This window comes from Bombina bombina, chromosome 11 (genome assembly GCF_027579735.1).
Source record: "Bombina bombina isolate aBomBom1 chromosome 11, aBomBom1.pri, whole genome shotgun sequence".
Lineage (NCBI taxonomy): Eukaryota > Metazoa > Chordata > Amphibia > Anura > Bombinatoridae > Bombina > Bombina bombina.
The window spans coordinates 53,012,861-53,031,193 of NC_069509.1; the positions used below are offsets into that span (position 1 = coordinate 53,012,861).

The 18,333-nt window shown below is 37.6% G+C and overlaps 1 protein-coding gene across 1 annotated transcript in view; it reads left to right on the forward strand.

The window, feature by feature from the left end:
- Positions 1 to 18,333, forward strand: part of GLIS2 (GLIS family zinc finger 2) — a 137,395-nt gene that overhangs the window by 69,022 nt on the left and 50,040 nt on the right. The window contains exons 2-5 of the mRNA XM_053694977.1: positions 5,123 to 5,333; positions 10,543 to 10,691; positions 11,407 to 11,580; positions 13,398 to 13,531. Coding sequence (XP_053550952.1) covers positions 5,156 to 5,333; positions 10,543 to 10,691; positions 11,407 to 11,580; positions 13,398 to 13,531 — 635 coding nt within the window. The 5' untranslated portion in view covers positions 5,123 to 5,155. The remainder of the gene's footprint in view (positions 1 to 5,122; positions 5,334 to 10,542; positions 10,692 to 11,406; positions 11,581 to 13,397; positions 13,532 to 18,333) is intronic.

The following is an 18,333-nucleotide window of genomic DNA, read 5'->3' on the forward strand; positions in this document are numbered from 1 at the left end:
GACTTGTGTTGCTATAGGATAAAATAACAGCCAACAGACATGTCTTGTAATTACAAGGTGCGTAAAAGTATTGCTGCCTCTGCACAAACAATGGAGCTTTGACAGATGTCTTGATGCTTTGGGATGTAGTTTATTTGAGGGGACTAAATATAACATTTTTGGCTGACATCAAAATGAACTCCCAGCAATCAAGCTGAGCATCTGCAGTAGCTCTCAGCCTCGAATCACAAAGTTGCAAAATGTAACTGCCTCCTATGACTGCACGTCCCTTATATATATATATATATATATATATATATATATATATATATATATATATATATATATATATATATATATATATATATATATATATATATATATATATGTGTGGCCCTCGTTTTACAACGGTTCAATTTACACCGTTTCAGAATAACAACCATTTTTCCAGTCATGTGACTGCTATTGAAAATCATTGAGAAGCAGTGCATTTATTAAAATAGCCAGTAGGTGGAGCTGTCCGCTTCTGTTGCAGCAAAGCCAAGCAAGCTGAAATTAATCAGTTTAACCAGACCTGAGCTATCGAGCAGATTTCAAAGGAACAAGATCTTCCTGTCTATAACTCAGCCCAGATTGAAATGCAAAAAAAAGAACTGTTTGCAGAAAAATGCAAGTGAAGTCTGCGTTGTGTGATTATTTTATTAGGTTTATAATGCTGTTTAGAAAATGTTTTTGTTCATTTAACTTAGTTTAATTATATATTCTGTGTTGTGTGAATATTTTATTAAGTTTATAATGCTGTTTAGCATTTAAAGTCTTCATTTCAAAGCTTATAAAATAATGTATTAGGTGTTACTTATGACAATTTTGAGAGGGACCTGGAACCTATCTCCCTCTCTTCCCATTGACTTACATTATAAACTGGGTTTCAATTTAAAACCGTTTCGATTTACAACCATTTCTTCTGGAACCTAACCCCGGTGTAAACTGAGGGCTACCTGTGTGTGTATATATATATATATATATATATATATATATATATATATATATATATATATATATATATATATATATATATATATATATATATATATATATATATATATATATATATATATATATATATTGGCTTTAATGCACTTTGGTTTATGGCACCATTAGGTTAGCACGCTAGTAAAAACCAGAACAGGCTTTTGTAGCGCGTCCCATAGAAGTCTAGGAGGAGAGGGAGTTAGCCAGGTCACTATATTCGACCTTTACACGTTAGTGCGCCCGAGGCTTACGCTTGAGCAATAACTTTTTACTTTTGACTTGTAATATGAGTGCTAGAATAAGAGCACTATTGATTCAACTTGAGCGATGTTAGCGCTTATATTTTTGTACTCCACTTGTATCTATCTAGGCAAATGTATTGTCACTGAGCATTGTGAGAGTGATTTCTTACTAAAATGTATCAGCTCTGCGACATGTAATTCATTACCATAGCATATACTGCACTAATTGCACAACTTTGATGCATTTCAACTCTTCCAAATTGAATAGTTTTAAGGGTCACTCAGCTGATTTTTTTTTTCTTTATAGGACATTCATTGCATTTTGTGCCAATTAGTTCTCTGTGTGCATTTTTTTTTTTTTAATTCACATATATCATAATTAAAATTGTTGATAGTTGCAGCATGATCATTTATAACGCTTTTGTATGTCATGATGCCTGAATTACAAGTCTCCATTCTTCTATTACGTATGTTAACACTGTTTAAACAATACAAGATAAAGAGAAACCAAAACGTGTCATCCCTTCCAAGAGGTTTAACACTGTCTATGGGCCAACAGTGGTCTACATTTTTGCCCCTGTCCACCTGATATCACGTCTAGCTGCTGCCCGCATTTATCATTGCACGCTAGTGCCAGTCAATCACTTGTGAGCAGGGGCTGTCAATCTCCAAGTCGGAAAAGTCCAGGGGGATTGAGATACGCAACATAACAGGTGGCGAAGTGGGTTATAAGCAGCAGTCTGATGACTACTTCTTCTTAACTCTCAGCTGCAGCGAGCGAGTGAGCATGCAGCCGACGGCGCACTGAAGCTCATATCGGAGCTTCATAAATGGAGCCCTATGTCTTTATTCCATTTCCATTTTTTCATTCCATTTTCCCTTTTGTATATTCCTGCTTCCATTCTCTCTCTCTATCACTTTCTATCTCACTCTGTCTCTCTCCCCTCTCTCTTTATCTCTCTCTTTTTTTTCTTCCCTCTTCTCCCTCTGTCCCATTCTTTCTTTCTTTCTCTCTCCCAATTTCTTTCTTTTTCTCCCCCCTACACAGGGCTCCCAGGCCTTTTGACATTCCTCAGTGTCTGGCCGTGACTGGCTGTATTCCCAGGAAAGAAGGTGGCGTGCGTGTGAGGGGGAGGCACGCCTTTATCCCCACATGGCACTTGATGGGTGACCCTCCCTCTATATGTGTCCTGCAGGAGGGGGTGCACTTTTTGATCCCAAAAGGAAGGGTGGGGGGGCATGCTCTGCCTTCAGGAAACCACACGTGGCAATGGGCAGCTCATTCTATTAACCACTTCAGTGCTAAACACTGTATTAACTTATTTTGGTTTAGCCTTTTCCATAACAATGCTGCAGAGCAGAGGTTTTCAGCTGGTGCGGTGCGGCTGTGAGAATTTTGCTTGTGATCCCAGAGCCAGTGCTGTAGCAAGGTCACTGCAAAACTGTGCCAGCATTAAGAGGCCCTAAAGTCAGCATCTTTTTTTTGTTTCATCTAAACAGAGGAACACAAAAAATATTAGAGTTTTTTTTTTTTTTTGGTGTGAAAAAATACATAAACCAATCCTCAATAAACCATTGTTTGTCTCATTTGCAGAGGAACAAGCCCTTTGTTTGTACACTGATCTGCTGCTCCTGATAGCTGCCTATATTTACACTCTTGGATATTTTGTTATAATCATTGATGTACATTATGCAATGCTACTGTATTTATTAAAGGGACACTCAGGACAAATTAAACTTTCATGATTCAGATACAGCATGTCATTTTAAACAACTTTCCAATTTATTTCCATTTAAAAAAATGTGCACATTCTTTTATATTTACACTTTATGAGTCACTAGCTCCTACTGAGCATGTGCAAGAATTCACAGACTATACGTATATGCATTTGTGATTGGCTGATTGCTATCACATGGTACAGGGGGAGTGGAAATATACATAACTTTTTGAAATTTGTTAGAAAAATATATACTTCTCATTTGAAATTCAGAGTAAATGCTATTGCATTGTCTTGTTATCTTGCATTTGTTGATTATGCAAATCTACTGTGTTTACTGGTCCTTTAAAGGACCATTAAAGGGACATGTAACCCATTTTTTTTCTTTTTATGATCCAGGTCAGATAGAACATACAGTTTTAAACAACTTTCCAAATTACTCCTATTATCAAATTTGCTTCATTCTCCTGGTATGCTTGGTTAAAGGGACATGAAACACACTTTTTTGTTTCATGAGTTGGATAGAGCATGTCATTTTAAACAACTTTCCAATTTACTTCTATTATCTAATTTGCTTTGCTCTCTTGATATAATTTGTTGAATAGGATACCTAGGTAGGCTCATGAGCTGCTGATTGGTGGCGGCACATATATGCCTCATCTTATTGGCTCACCCAATGGGGCCCATTTATCAAGCTCTGAACAGAGCTTGTGGGCCTGTGTTTCTGGCGAGTCTTCAGACCGCTGCTCCATATCCCTGTCCGTCTGCTCTGAGCAGGTGGACAGGAATCGCCGGAATTCAACACGATTGAGTTCGATCGGGTTGATTGACACCCCCTGCTGGCGGCCCAATGCTGAATACGGCGAGCGTATTACTCTCTGCATTCAGCAATGTCTTGCGGACCTGATCCGCACTGTCGGATCAGGTCCGCAAGACCTTTTGATAAATAGGCCCCAATGTATTTACTAGCTCCCAGTAAAGCATTGCTGCTTCTTCAAACAAAGGATAACAAGAGAATGAAGCAAATGAGATAATAGAATTAAACTGGAAATTTTTTTAAAATTGTATTCGCTGTCTGGATCATGAAAGAAAATGTTTGTTTTATGTCCATTTAAAGGAGCAGCAATGCACTACTGGGAGCTAGCAGAACACAGTAATAGAGCCACTGACAAAAGGCATATATGTGTAGGCACCAATCAGCAGCTAGCTCCCAGTAGTGCATTGATGCCCCTAAACCTACCTAGGTGGGATGTTCATCAAAGGAGTGTGAATTTCAGATGAGCAGAACATTTTATTCTGACACTTTCTTTTGATTTTCTTGTCTCCTGTATCATGCGACAGCCCTCAACCAATCACAGACTCCTATACATCTATGTTGTGCAGTTGCTGCCTCATATGGTGTGCATATAAAAACACTGTGCACAGTTTAATGATGGAAACAAATGGGAAAGCATATTCAAATGTCATGTTCTATCTGAATCATTCAAGTTTCATTTTGACATTTTGTAATACTTAAAGGGACAATAAACCCACATTTTTTCTTTCATGATTTAGGTAGAACATATTTGAAAAAACTTTCTAATTTACTTCTATTATCAAATTTGTTTCATTCTCTTGGTATCATTTGTTGAAGGAGCAGCAATGCACTACTGGTTTGTAACTGAACACATGGGTAAGCCAATGACAATCATTTTATATATATATATATATATATATATATATATATATATATGCAGCCACCAATCAGCAGCTAGAACCTAGGTACTTTGCTGCGTCTGAGCTTTCGTAGATAAACCTTTCAGAAAAGGATAACAAGAGAAGGAAGCAAATTAAATACTAGAAGTAAATTGGAAAGTTGTTTAAAATTCTATTCTCTGTCTAAATGTCATGAATGTCTAATTATGACTTTACTGTCCCTTTAAGTAATATTTTAAAGGACTAGTACTGGTTACTAGTAACATTTTTAGCCGTGTGTGCAGCCTGCGTTTGGAATTTTCTAATAGGTGTAGTCATCACACAGGTGAACTGCGCAATTAGAGAATTCTCTGTGTAAGATTCAGTAGCTCTACAATCCCCTGTGTCAGATTGTCTGATAGAGAGGTCTGTCATTAGGTGATGTGTGTATATAACTCACTCTCTCTCTCTCTATAGCTGCTGTGGGGGCTCCTGGCACAGCCGCTGACCATGCACTCCCTAGATGAGCCTTTGGACCTAAAGCTCAGTATCTCCAAGCTGCGGGCAGCACGGGAGAAGAGGGAGCGTAGTGTGGGCAGCCCCAGGAAACGCCTGGCAAACTCTCAACTGAGGATTCGCGATGAAGAAACCACAGCAGCCTCCCCTGTTTGCTCCTCACCCCCACCAGGTACTCTCATTACTCTGTCCGTGCTGAAGTATTCCTGTTACTCATATTGCTTTGTCTATGCTGTGGTACTCTTATTCCTCTGCTCATGCTGTAGTACTCTTATTCCTCTGCCCATGCTATAGTACTCCTATTGTTCTGTCCATGCTGTAGTACTCATATTGCTCTGTCCATGCTGTAGTACTCCTATTGCTCTGACCATGCTGTAGTACTCATATTGCTCTGTCCATGCTGTAGTACTCCTATTGCTCTGACCATGCTGTAGTACTCATATTGCTCTGCCCATGCTATAGTACTCCTATTGCTCTGTCCATGCTGTAGTACTCCTATTGCTCTGTCCATGCTGTGTTACTCCTATTGCTCTGACCATGTTGTAGTACTCCTATTGCTCTGTCCATGCTGTAGTACTCATATTGCTCTGTCCATGCTGTAGTACTCCTATTGCTCTGTCCATGCTGTAGTACTCCTATTGCTCTGCCCATGCTATAGTACTCATATTGCTCTGTCCATGCTGTAGTACTCCTATTGCTCTGACCATGCTGTAGTACTCATATTGCTCTGCCCATGTTGTAGTACTCCTATTGCTCTGTCCATGCTGTGTTACTCCTATTGCTCTGTCCATGCTGTGTTTCTCCTATTGCTCTGCCCATGTTGTAGTACTCATATTGTTCTATCCATGCTGTAGTACTCCTACTGCTCTGCCCATGCTGTAGTACTCCTACTGCTCTGCCCATGCTGTGTTACTCCTATTGCTCTGCCCATGTTGTAGTACTCCTATTGCTCTGTCCATGCTGTAGTACTCATATTGCTCTGCCCATGCTGTAGTACTCCTATTGCTCTGCCCATGCTGTAGTACTCCTATTGCTCTGTCCATGCTGTAGTACTCCTATTGCTCTGTCCATGCTGTAGTACTCCTATTGCTCTGCCCATGCTGTAGTACTCCTGTTGCTCTGTCCATGCTGTAGTACTCCTATTTCTCTGTCCATGCTGTAGTACTCCTATTGCTCTGCCCATGTTGCGTTACTCATATTGCTCTGCACATGCTGTAGTACTCCTATTGCTCTGCCCATGCTGTGTTACTAACAAATTATGCAGACCCAGCAAACAAGTATATGGCCGGCTGGCCAGGTGCACGTAGGATTAGCTAGCGACCACTAGCTCAACATGTGAAGTACAAAAAGTCAGTTCCACAGCACCTTAAATAAAACGTGCTTTATTCATCAACTTTGGACAGCATAATATGCAACGTTTCGGGACCGTAATCCCTTAATCATGCATGATTAAGGGATTACGGTCCCGAAACGTTGCATATTATGCTGTCCAAAGTTGATGAATAAAGGACGTTTTATTTAAGGTGCTGTGGAACTGACTTTTTGTACTTCATATGCTGTAGTACTCCTATTGCTCTGTCCATGTTGTGTTACTCCTATTGCTCTGCCCATGTTGTGTTACTCCTATTGCTCTGCCCATGCTGTGTTACTCCTATTGCTCTGCCCATGCTGTGTTACTCCTATTGCTCTGTCCATGCTGTGTTACTCCTATTGCTCTGTCCATGCTGTGTTACTCCTATTGCTCTGCCCATGCTGTATACTCCTATTGCTCTGTCCATGCTGTAGTACTCCTATTGCTCTGCCCATGCCATGTTACTCTCTGTCAATACCATGGGTCTTTCATAGCTCTGTGCGTGCTGTGATACTCTTATAGCTCTGTACTTGCTGTCATACTCTTATAGATCTGTACTTGCTGTGATACTCTTATAGCTCTGTACTTGCTGTGATACTCTTATAGCTCTGTGCATGCTGTGAAACTCTTATAGCTCTGTGCATGCTGTGATACTCTTATAGCTCTGTGCATGCTGTGATACTCTTATAGCTCTGTGCATGCTGTGATACTCTTATAGCTCTGTGCATGCTGTAATACTCTTATAGCTCTGTGCATGCTGTGATACTCTTATAGCTCTGTGCATGCTGTGATACTCTTATAGCTCTGTGCATGCTGTGATATTCTTATAGCTCTGTGCATGCTGTGATATTCTTATAGCTCTGTGCATGCTGTGATATTCTCATATACAGTAGCTCTGTGCATGCTGTGATATTCTCATATACAGTAGCTCTGTGCATGCTGTGATATTCTCATATACAGTAGCTCTGTGCGTGCTGTGATATTCTCATATACAGTAACTCTGTGCATGCTGTGATATTCTCATATACAGTAGCTCTGTGCATGCTGTGATATTCTCATATACAGTAGCTCTGTGCATGCTGTGATATTCTCATATACAGTAGCTCTGTGCATGCTGTGATATTCTTATAGCTCTGTGCATGCTGTGATATTCTCATATACAGTAGCTCTGTGCATGCTGTGATATTCTTATAGCTCTGTGCATGCTGTGATATTCTCATATACAGAAGCTCTGTGCATGCTGTGATATTCTCATATACAGTAGCTCTGTGCATGCTGTGATACTCTCATATACAGTAGCTCTGTGCATGCTGTGATATTCTCATATACAGTAGCTCTGTGCATGCTGTGATATTCTCATATACAGTAGCTCTGTGCATGCTGTGATATTCTCATATACAGTAGCTCTGTGCATGCTGTGATATTCTCATATACAGTAACTCTGTGCATGCTGTGATATTCTCATAGCTCTGTGCATGCTGTGATACTCTCATATACAGTAGCTCTGTGCATGCTGTGATACTCTCATATACAGTAGCTCTGTGCATGCTGTGATATTCTCATATACAGTAGCTCTGTGCATGCTATGATATTCTCATATACAGTAGCTCTGTGCATGCTGTGATATTCTCATATACAGTAGCTCTGTGCATGCTGTGATATTCTCATATACAGTAGCTCTGTGCATGCTGTGATATTCTCATATACAGTAGCTCTGTGCATGCTGCGATACTCTTATATACAGTAGCTCTGTGCATGCTGTGATATTCTCATATACAGTAGCTCTGTGCATGCTGTGATATTCTCATATACAGTAGCTCTGTGCATGCTGTGATATTCTCATATACAGTAACTCTGTGCATGCTGTGATATTCTCATATACAGTAGCTCTGTGCATGCTGTGATATTCTCATATACAGTAGCTTTGTGCGTTCTGTGATATTCTCATATACAGTAGCTCTGTGCATGCTGTGATATTCTCATATACAGTAGCTCTGTGCATGCTGTGATATTCTCATATACAGTAGCATTGTGCGTTCTGTGATATTCTCATATACAGTAGCTCTGTGCATGCTGTGATATTCTCATATACAGTAGCTCTGTGCATGCTGTGATATTCTCATATACAGTAGCTCTGTGCATGCTGTGATATTCTCATATACAGTAGCTCTGTGCATGCTGTGATATTCTCATATACAGTAGCTCTGTGCATGCTGTGATATTCTCATATACAGTAGCTCTGTGCATGCTGTGATATTCTCATATACAGTAGCTCTGTGCATGCTGTGATATTCTCATATACAGAAGCTCTGTGCATGCTGTGATATTCTCATATACAGTAGCTCTGTGCATGCTGTGATATTCTCATATACAGTAGCTCTGTGCATGCTGTGATATTCTCATATACAGAAGCTCTGTGCGTGCTGTGATATTCTCATATACAGTAGCTCTGTGCATGCTGTGATACTCTCATATACAGTAGCTCTGTGCGTGCTGTGATATTCTCATATACAGTAGCTCTGTGCATGCTTTGATATTCTCATATACAGTAGCTCTGTGCATGCTGTGATATTCTCATATACAGTAGCTCTGTGCATGCTGTGATATTCTCATATACAGTAGCTCTGTGCATGCTGTGATATTCTCATATACAGTAGCTCTGTGCATGCTGTGATACTCTCATAGCTCTGTGCATGCTGTGATACTCTCATATACAGTAGCTCTGTGCATGCTGTGATACTCTCATATACAGTAGCTCTGTGCATGCTGTGATATTCTCATATACAGTAGCTCTGTGCATGCTGTGATATTCTCATATACAGTAGCTCTGTGCATGCTGTGATATTCTCATATACAGTAGCTCTGTGCATGCTGTGATATTCTCATATACAGTAACTCTGTGCATGCTGTGATATTCTCATATACAGTAGCTCTGTGCATGCTGTGATATTCTCATATACAGTAGCTCTGTGCATGCTGTGATATTCTCATATACAGTAGCTCTGTGCATGCTGTGATATTCTCATATACAGTAGCTCTGTGCATGCTGTGATATTCTCATATACAGTAGCTTTGTGCATGCTGTGATATTCTCATATACAGTAACTCTGTGCATGCTGTGATATTCTCATATACAGTAGCGCTGTGCATGCTGTGATATTCTCATATACAGTAGCGCTGTGCATGCTGTGATATTCTCATATACAGTAGCGCTGTGCATGCTGTGATATTCTCATATACAGTAGCGCTGTGCATGCTGTGATATTCTCATATACAGTAGCTCTGTGCATGCTGTGATATTCTCATATACAGTAGCTCTGTGCATGCTGTGATACTCTCATAGCTCTGTGCATGCTGTGATACTCTCATATACAGTAGCTCTGTGCATGCTGTGATACTCTCATATACAGTAGCTCTGTGCATGCTGTGATATTCTCATATACAGTAGCTCTGTGCATGCTGTGATATTCTCATATACAGTAGCTCTGTGCATGCTGTGATATTCTCATATACAGTAGCTCTGTGCATGCTGTGATATTCTCATATACAGTAGCTTTGTGCATGCTGTGATATTCTCATATACAGTAACTCTGTGCATGCTGTGATATTCTCATATACAGTAGCGCTGTGCATGCTGTGATATTCTCATATACAGTAGCGCTGTGCATGCTGTGATATTCTCATATACAGTAGCTCTGTGCGTGCTGTGATATTCTCATATACAGTAACTCTGTGCATGCTGTGATATTCTCATATACAGTAGTTCTGTGCATGCTGTGATATTCTCATATACAGTAACTCTGTGCATGCTGTGATATTCTCATATACAGTAGCTCTGTGCATGCTGTGATATTCTCATTGCAGTGTCTATGCTGTGCTGCACTCTGTGTTTTACTGTTGCTTTGTTATGTTGTCCCTGTGTCCATATCATATTCATGTCATTGACCTTGTTCTTTTCCTGCCCTTAGTGACACCCTGTCCCTCCATCTGTACCTAATGTGTTAACTCTCCCCCTCTTTGTTCTGTGCAGGGTTCCTCCCTCGGTTTCGGGAGAGGGACAGCCCCCCTTTCTCCTCTCCCCCCCTCGTGGACCTCAGCCTCTCCCCCCCTTCTGGCATGGACTCTCCCAGTCGGGCATCCCTGTCCCCAGACAGGGTGGTAGGAGGGGACACCCCCCTGGTGAGTCCATCTTTTTATCTCATCTAGTGTATAGTTATATAAGGTATTTGTGGCTCCAACGCTCCATCTCTTCTGCTGCCTTAGACCTGTGTTTGCACTTCCTACGCCAGACATATAAGTATCTATCATATAGGGTCTTTTAGTTGTGTTTCCATCATGGCTTCTTCTATTCTACGACTCTGAAGGGCATAACCTGCATCACAGACTGGTTCTATGGATGTTAAAGGGACATAAAACCCCATTTTTTCTTTCATGATTCAGGTAGAGAATACAATTTTAAACAACATTCCAATTTACTTCTACTATCTAATTTGCTTCATTCTTTAGATATCATTTGTTAAATGAATAGCCATGCACATGAGTGAGCCAATCACACAAGGAATCTATGTGCAGCCACCAATCAGCAGCTACTGAACCTATTTAGATATGCTTTTCAACAAATTATATCAAGAGAATGAAGCAAATTAGATAATAGAAGTAAATTGGAAAGTTGTTTAAAATTGTATGCTCTTTCTAAATCGAGAAAGAAAAACAAATCTGGATTTCACGTCCATTTAAATTGAACATTCCATTCTTTTAGGTGACACATTCTTACATTACCTATTAGTGCCAAGATTTGTAGCTTTAGAGCCAGCGCTAGCAAGTGCAGACAGATGCTTATTATATACCCTGTGCTATAAGATATGTTTTTTTATTGTCTCTGTTTGCCCCCCAGGACATCCCATCGTTCCGCTGCACCAGCGACTCCACCCCAAGTCCCTTCCAGTTTTTCCTGCCCCTCAGCTCTGGGCTGCAGCTGCCTCCCTCCATGTTCCTCTCCCCTCCCAAGGAAAAGCGCCTTTCCCTGGAGTACCCTGAGCAAAAGCAGCTGGTGTGTCAATGGGCCAAGGTAATCACTATTTCCTGCAGGTAACAGAAGTCCTGCAGTGCCAGAGTATCTGGCCTATCTTGTAGCTTAGTGACATTTGTCTCATCCTGTCATTTATATCTCATCTGCTCTCTCATTTTCTTTCTATCATTTTTATATTTCCCAGTTGTTCATTTTGACTAGTTAAAGCAGGAATTGGGAACCTTGGCCCTCCAAATGTTTCAGAACTACATTTCCCATGATGCCCAACTAGACTTCAGAGTGCCTAAGCATCATGGGTAATGTAGTTCTGAAACATCAGGAGTGCCAAGGTTCCCCATCCCTGAGTTAAAGGGACATTGTAGTCCAAATTAAACTTCCATCATTTAGATAGATCATATAATTATTATTAAAAAAATCCAATCTATTCGTATTATAAATGTACCACTTTCTGGTAGCTCCTTTCTGTGAGAGCATTCAAAGGTAGGTTCAGGAGAGTTCATTACATGTATAACATTGTGCTGACTTATAGCTCTCAAGGCACATGCACTTCCCTGAGGATACCTCAGTATGCTGTCATGGAAAGGAGGTACTATTTAGAAAAAGATACCCAGATAAAGAAGTAAACCTAATAATATTAGTAAATTGGAATGGTTTTGTGTAAATTGTGCCCTCTGAATCATGTTTAGTTTTCACATTTGTGTCTCTATAACGTTGTTCTTTCTGCTATAAGACTGGTTTGGGTTTTATCTCAGTTGGGAGTGACTCTCCTTATGTCCCCTATTCCTCCTCTCTTATTCCAATCCATGGGATTTCATGGGCAAAAATGTCTCACCTGGGTTTAAAAAAAACATTTCAGATTTCAAAACTATCCCTGTAGTAAACAATGTAATAACCCTTTTATCCCAAGCTTCTTAAAGGGACAGTAAAGTCAGAATTACATTTTCAGGATTCAGATAGAACATGCAATTTTACATTTATTTTTCCAATGTATTTATATTATTATATTTGCTTTGTTCACTTACTATCCTTTGTTTTAGAATAAATCTAGGTAGTCTGATTGTAGCTCAGGAGTGTGCACGTGTCTTACAAATAGCTCCTTTACCTTTTATTTTGTTTTATGAGATTGCTAATTTTGGATTGTTATACTGCCACCTTTACTGAAAATGTCATCACTGCACTATAGGCTATAGAAATGTTATGCAAACAAGATGCTGCAGCAGACATCAACCTCTTAGTGGGGGTGGGAGAGGGAGCCCATCCCATTCTGCAGCATATTTGAATACTATAAAATTAGCTGCTTGACTACATTGTTACTTTTATGTACTCAGTAAAAAAAAAAGTTCTTACACACACATCAGGCCAAGATGCTATTCATCTTCAATACTGAATTAATTAGCTTCTAAGTGCAATGCTTTCCTATATATAAATAAATAAATAAATATATATATATATATATATATATATATATATATATATATATATAATGTGTGTGTGTGTGTGTGTGTGTGTGTGTGTGTGTGTGTATATATATATATATATATATATATATACATATGTGTGTGTGTGTATATATATATATATATATATATATATGTGTGTGTGTGTGTGTATATATGTATGTGTGTATATATATATATATATATATATATATATATATATATATATATATATATATATATATATATATATATATATATATATATATATATATATAAAATAGCAGTTGTTCTAATGGATTGGAACACCTTTAAAAACCAAAAAATCTTCTGCATTGCTACACATTGATTTTTAGAATTCCATTTGATCAGAACGGGGGTCACAGAATACTGACTAATCTCTAACCTCTGACCTTACAGTGTAACCGCCTCTTCGAGCTGCTACAGGAGCTGGTGGACCATGTTAATGATTTCCACGTCAAGCCAGAGAAGGACACGGGTTACTGCTGCCACTGGGAGGGCTGTGCCCGCCGAGGGAGAGGTTTCAATGCCAGGTGAGGGGGCAGGGAAATACCTGTACCGGGAAGCAGGGCTGGAAAATTCCACTAGCGTTAGACTAAGAAGAAGTTGCAGAGTAAGAAAAGAGACTTTTGTCTCTACTAGTAATTTTTTACCCATGACTATAAAACTAGTGTTACTTTTTTGTTTGTATTTTTTAGAAGAGTAGAATAATATTTGCAGTAATGCAGAGTAATATGTTTAGTACAGCAACAAGCAAAAGATAGTAATGTTTTATTTATTGCCGAGTAACGTTTGCAGAATTTGTGCCGTCTGTTTTTTTTTTTTTTTTTTGCGTGATATAAATATTTTTTTACATTCAAAATAATATTTACTGGACTAAAGAAAAAAAAAGTATTTTTCACAGAACAGGGTTTACAAGGAAATGCTTACGGTATTACTGAGTAATGTTTATAGCCGTTTTGCGCTAACATGGAAGTGACGTAGTTTGGCAGTATATGTTTTGCCTACACAGCAGGTTTTGTTCAGCCCTGGTGCTATAATGTGGCCTTCAAATGCTTTTAGTTTGGCCTCTGTTTTCTTTTATAATTTGTGTGTTGTTTGCGGTATTAATCAGTAATGCTCGCTGATTACTTTATGCAGTATGGTTAAAGGGACATAATACTCATGATAAAGCACTTGAAAGTGCATAACTGTAAAAGGCTGACAAGAAAATATCACCTGATCAGCTCTATGTAAAAAAGGAAGATATTTTACCTCAAAATTTCTTCAGCTCACAATAGTAAGTGCTGTGTAAACTGTTATACTTCAGCTGCTGTCCAGCTGCAAGCTGAAATAAAATAAAACACTAGCCAATCAGCTTTAGCAGTGCTGAGGTAATACTTTGCATTTGCTGTGATCTCATGAGATTTCATAGAACTTAAACTGAATAGTAAAATAACATGACTGTGCCTGCACATGACAGATGCACTGTCCCTAGCAAGTCCTGGGGCAAGCATCCTGACTGGCTGCTTAAAGTCTCTTTACAGTGGGGTGTGAATACTTGGGAAATTTGATGTAAAATATCTTTTTTACATAGAGATGTTCAGGTGATATTTTCTTGTCAGCTTTTTACAGCTTTGCGGCATCACTTTCATGAGCTTCAACATTTGGGTATAATTTCCCTTTAATTGGACAGTAAATTCAAAATTAAACTTTCATGATTCAGAGAGACCATGCAATTTTACACATCTCTCCTATTTACTTCTATTATCACATTTGCTAAACTAGGTAGGCTCAGGAGCGGCAACTATTACTGGGTATTAGCTGAACATATCAGGTGAGCCAACGACAAGAGCTATATTGGTTCAGGCACCAATCAGCAGCTATCTCCCATTAGGGCATTGCTGCTACTGAGCCTACCTAGGTATACGTTTCAATAAAGGATACCAAGGGAACAAAGCAAATTTGATCATGGAAATCAATTGGAAAGTTGTTTACAACTGGCTCTATCTGAATCATTTTTCATTTTGACTTTACCGTCCCTTTTAAGTCTTAATTAATTCCAAATAAATGTTTGCATTAACTCAGAAATATGTCTGCAGAGATTCATATTTATGGTATGGCTGAGTAATGTTTGTATATTTTTTCACAGTAATGTGTGCTATATTTCAGAGTAACATTTTTTGTATTGCAGAGTATTATTTATAAATTACTGTTCACAGTATGACAGAGCAGTTTTGGGGTATGAAAGCATAAGGGTCTCGGTGTCCCAGACAGGTTGCAATATCTCACATCAGTGACTGACGTTCTGCAGCAGCATGTTTGGAGATAATTACTATTTATATTTTTGCTGAGTAATGTTTGAGTATTGCAAAGCATACTATATAATATTGCTGAGTAATGTTTGAGTATTGCAAAGCATACTATATAATATTTCTGATTAATGTTTGTTTTTTTGATCAGAGGTGGGAACATGGCATGTTTGGGTTTTTTACGTCTCATGTATGCTACTCCACAATACACCAACACTTACTATACCTCCTCATTTCCGTCTTAAAGGGACAGTCCAGCCAAAATTAAAATGTAAATGGGTGCATTTTAGTTTTGAATAGAAACATTTTAGTAATATACATGTATTAGCAAAAATGCTTCTTACAGAAGCTATAGCTGTTTCAAAAGAGTATTTAAGTATGCACCGTGCACCAGCATTTTATACACGGCACTTGCCCAGAGAGCCTAAGGTGCTTGTACCATCTGGTAATGACTCAATTTGTTAATTGCTGACATGATACAAGCCCCACTGGTGCTCTGAGCAGCTGCAGTATTTAAAATGCTGGTGCACTGAGAATATCTAGTTATGCTTCACATGCACGTGCAGAAAAAAATGTTAACACTGAAACAGGTATAACATTTACTAGAAGCATTTTTTCCATTATATGTATATTACAAATATCTTCCTATCCACAGATGTAATTTATCTATGTGCATTTTAATTTTGACTGGAATGTCCCTTTAACGCAATTCCCCCCAACAACAGGGCTGTGGAGATGGAGTCAAAAGCAATTTTATGTGGAGTAAAAATCAGGGACATGAAACTCAAAAAACTCCCATGAAACCTATTAAAGAGCTCTCTTTACACATGATAAAATATTTTTGTTTGCATGAAAAGAATAAATTCAAGCTGTTTATATTATCATTTTGAAACTGGCAGGTAGCACACACTAATTAGCGGGAAAGCATACGCACGTATTCTCATATCTTTATTACATGAACAGAGGCTACTTAAATAAAGGTTATACATCTAAATAAAGTATCCTGATTATTTAGATGGTGGTGATAAATTGCCTTACGGGATCATTTACTATATTAGTACGTTTATTTTTAGCACATATTGAGCATTTATGAAGAAGTGTGAGTCAAAGTTTTAAAAAAAAAATCAATGATTTGAAGGCGCCCCCAAACACAAAGAGTATTTAAACACTTTTTCTGGATTAATTATAAAAATGTAAAATACTATGCAACCCGCTGATTGATGCCACTTGCCCGTCAGACGTTTTTCAGTGTTGCTGAGTAAAGTCTGTGTTGGACATTATTTATTTTGACTTATTTCCTGTAATTTAACTCTGAAATTTGTGTGTGTGTGTTTTAAATTCCACAAGAATTGGAAGTGCACACTCCAAACTTCATGAGCCTACCTAAATCTGGTACCTAACTCTGGTACATTTTACACAGTGATTGTTTGATTGGTATAGAAGCTCATTTATATCTGTCCCTTAGTGGCCTCTGCAAAATAAATCTTTTTTTTTTTAAAAGGGTATATATATAATATATATAATGTGTGTGTGTTTATATTTATATTTATATTTATATTTATATATATATATATATATACAACATCAATTTAAAATATGGGGAGGCAAAAAGTGAGTTTAAAATCCTCCACTAAATCCAAAATGTAGAGAAAATAACTCATTGTGTAAACCATTTACAAATCTAGACAAGTCAGAAGACTTGCCATTGTAAATGGTTTACACAATGAGTTATTTTCTCTACATTATATATCTATATATCTATCTATCTATATATATATATATATATATATATATATATATATATATATATATATATATATATATATATATATATATATATATATATATATCATAGTTGCCAACATTTAAAAAAAAATTCCAATGACACTTTGCAGCAGAGCAAGCAAGCGGGTTACTGGAGTATTGACAACCTACTGTTCAACTGCTCCGCCCCCTCAGTTCTGCAATCAAAACACACCCATTTGAAAGTAATAGTATAATTTAGCCTTATCCATAGTTTATTATACAGATTACAGCACCAAGCTCTTGCACCTACCCAGTCTCTGGAACACATTCTGGGCATATGGTTATTTCTACAACACAGCATCAAAATTAGAAAGACAAATAATATGTGAACCCATTCAATAATAATAACAATATTCCATTAGGAATTAATTATATTTAAATAATACACTATATATATATATATATATATATATTTATCATCTATCTATCTGTATATGTGTATGTGTGTATATATATATATATATATATATATATATATATATATATATATATATATATATATATATATATATATATATATGCAAACAAATGTTGTGCAAAAGAGATTTTCAGGGACATTTCCAGGGACAAAAAAAATCCAGGGACATACAACAAAATCCAGGGACTGTCCCTGGAAATCAGGGACTGTTGGCAACTATGATATATATATATATATATATATATATATATATATATATATATATATATATATATATATATATATATATATATATATATATATACTGTGTATATATATATATATATATATATATATATATATATACTGTATATATTTATATAGTTTTATTTTCCTTTAATATATTTCAGGTTAATGTTTACAGTCTTTTTTCCAATAGAATTCTTAAATGATTATAATATGATGCAGATATTTTGTTCTCCATGAACAAATAAACAAATAATAATCAAACCAGCAAAAGCCCTGATTACAAGAGCATTACAAAAATATTAGCGCTGTTGTTCGTTATCTCTTGAGCGCAATCAATAGCACTTTTATTGTTTCGCTCATATTACAAGTAATTTATAATAGCACTTGACATCTGCATGTCGGATCACACAGGCACCCAAAATCTCTCACATTATAGAAGGAGCGCTAAACGGATGGTGCACAAGGCTGAAGGTCAAATAGTGGAGTTCTTCACTTACTTGTAAAGTATGGTTTTGCTTTGAAATATAAGCTTAAGACACTGCAGACAAACATACATCAGACATTCCAAATGTCCCTATTTTAGAGTTCCTCT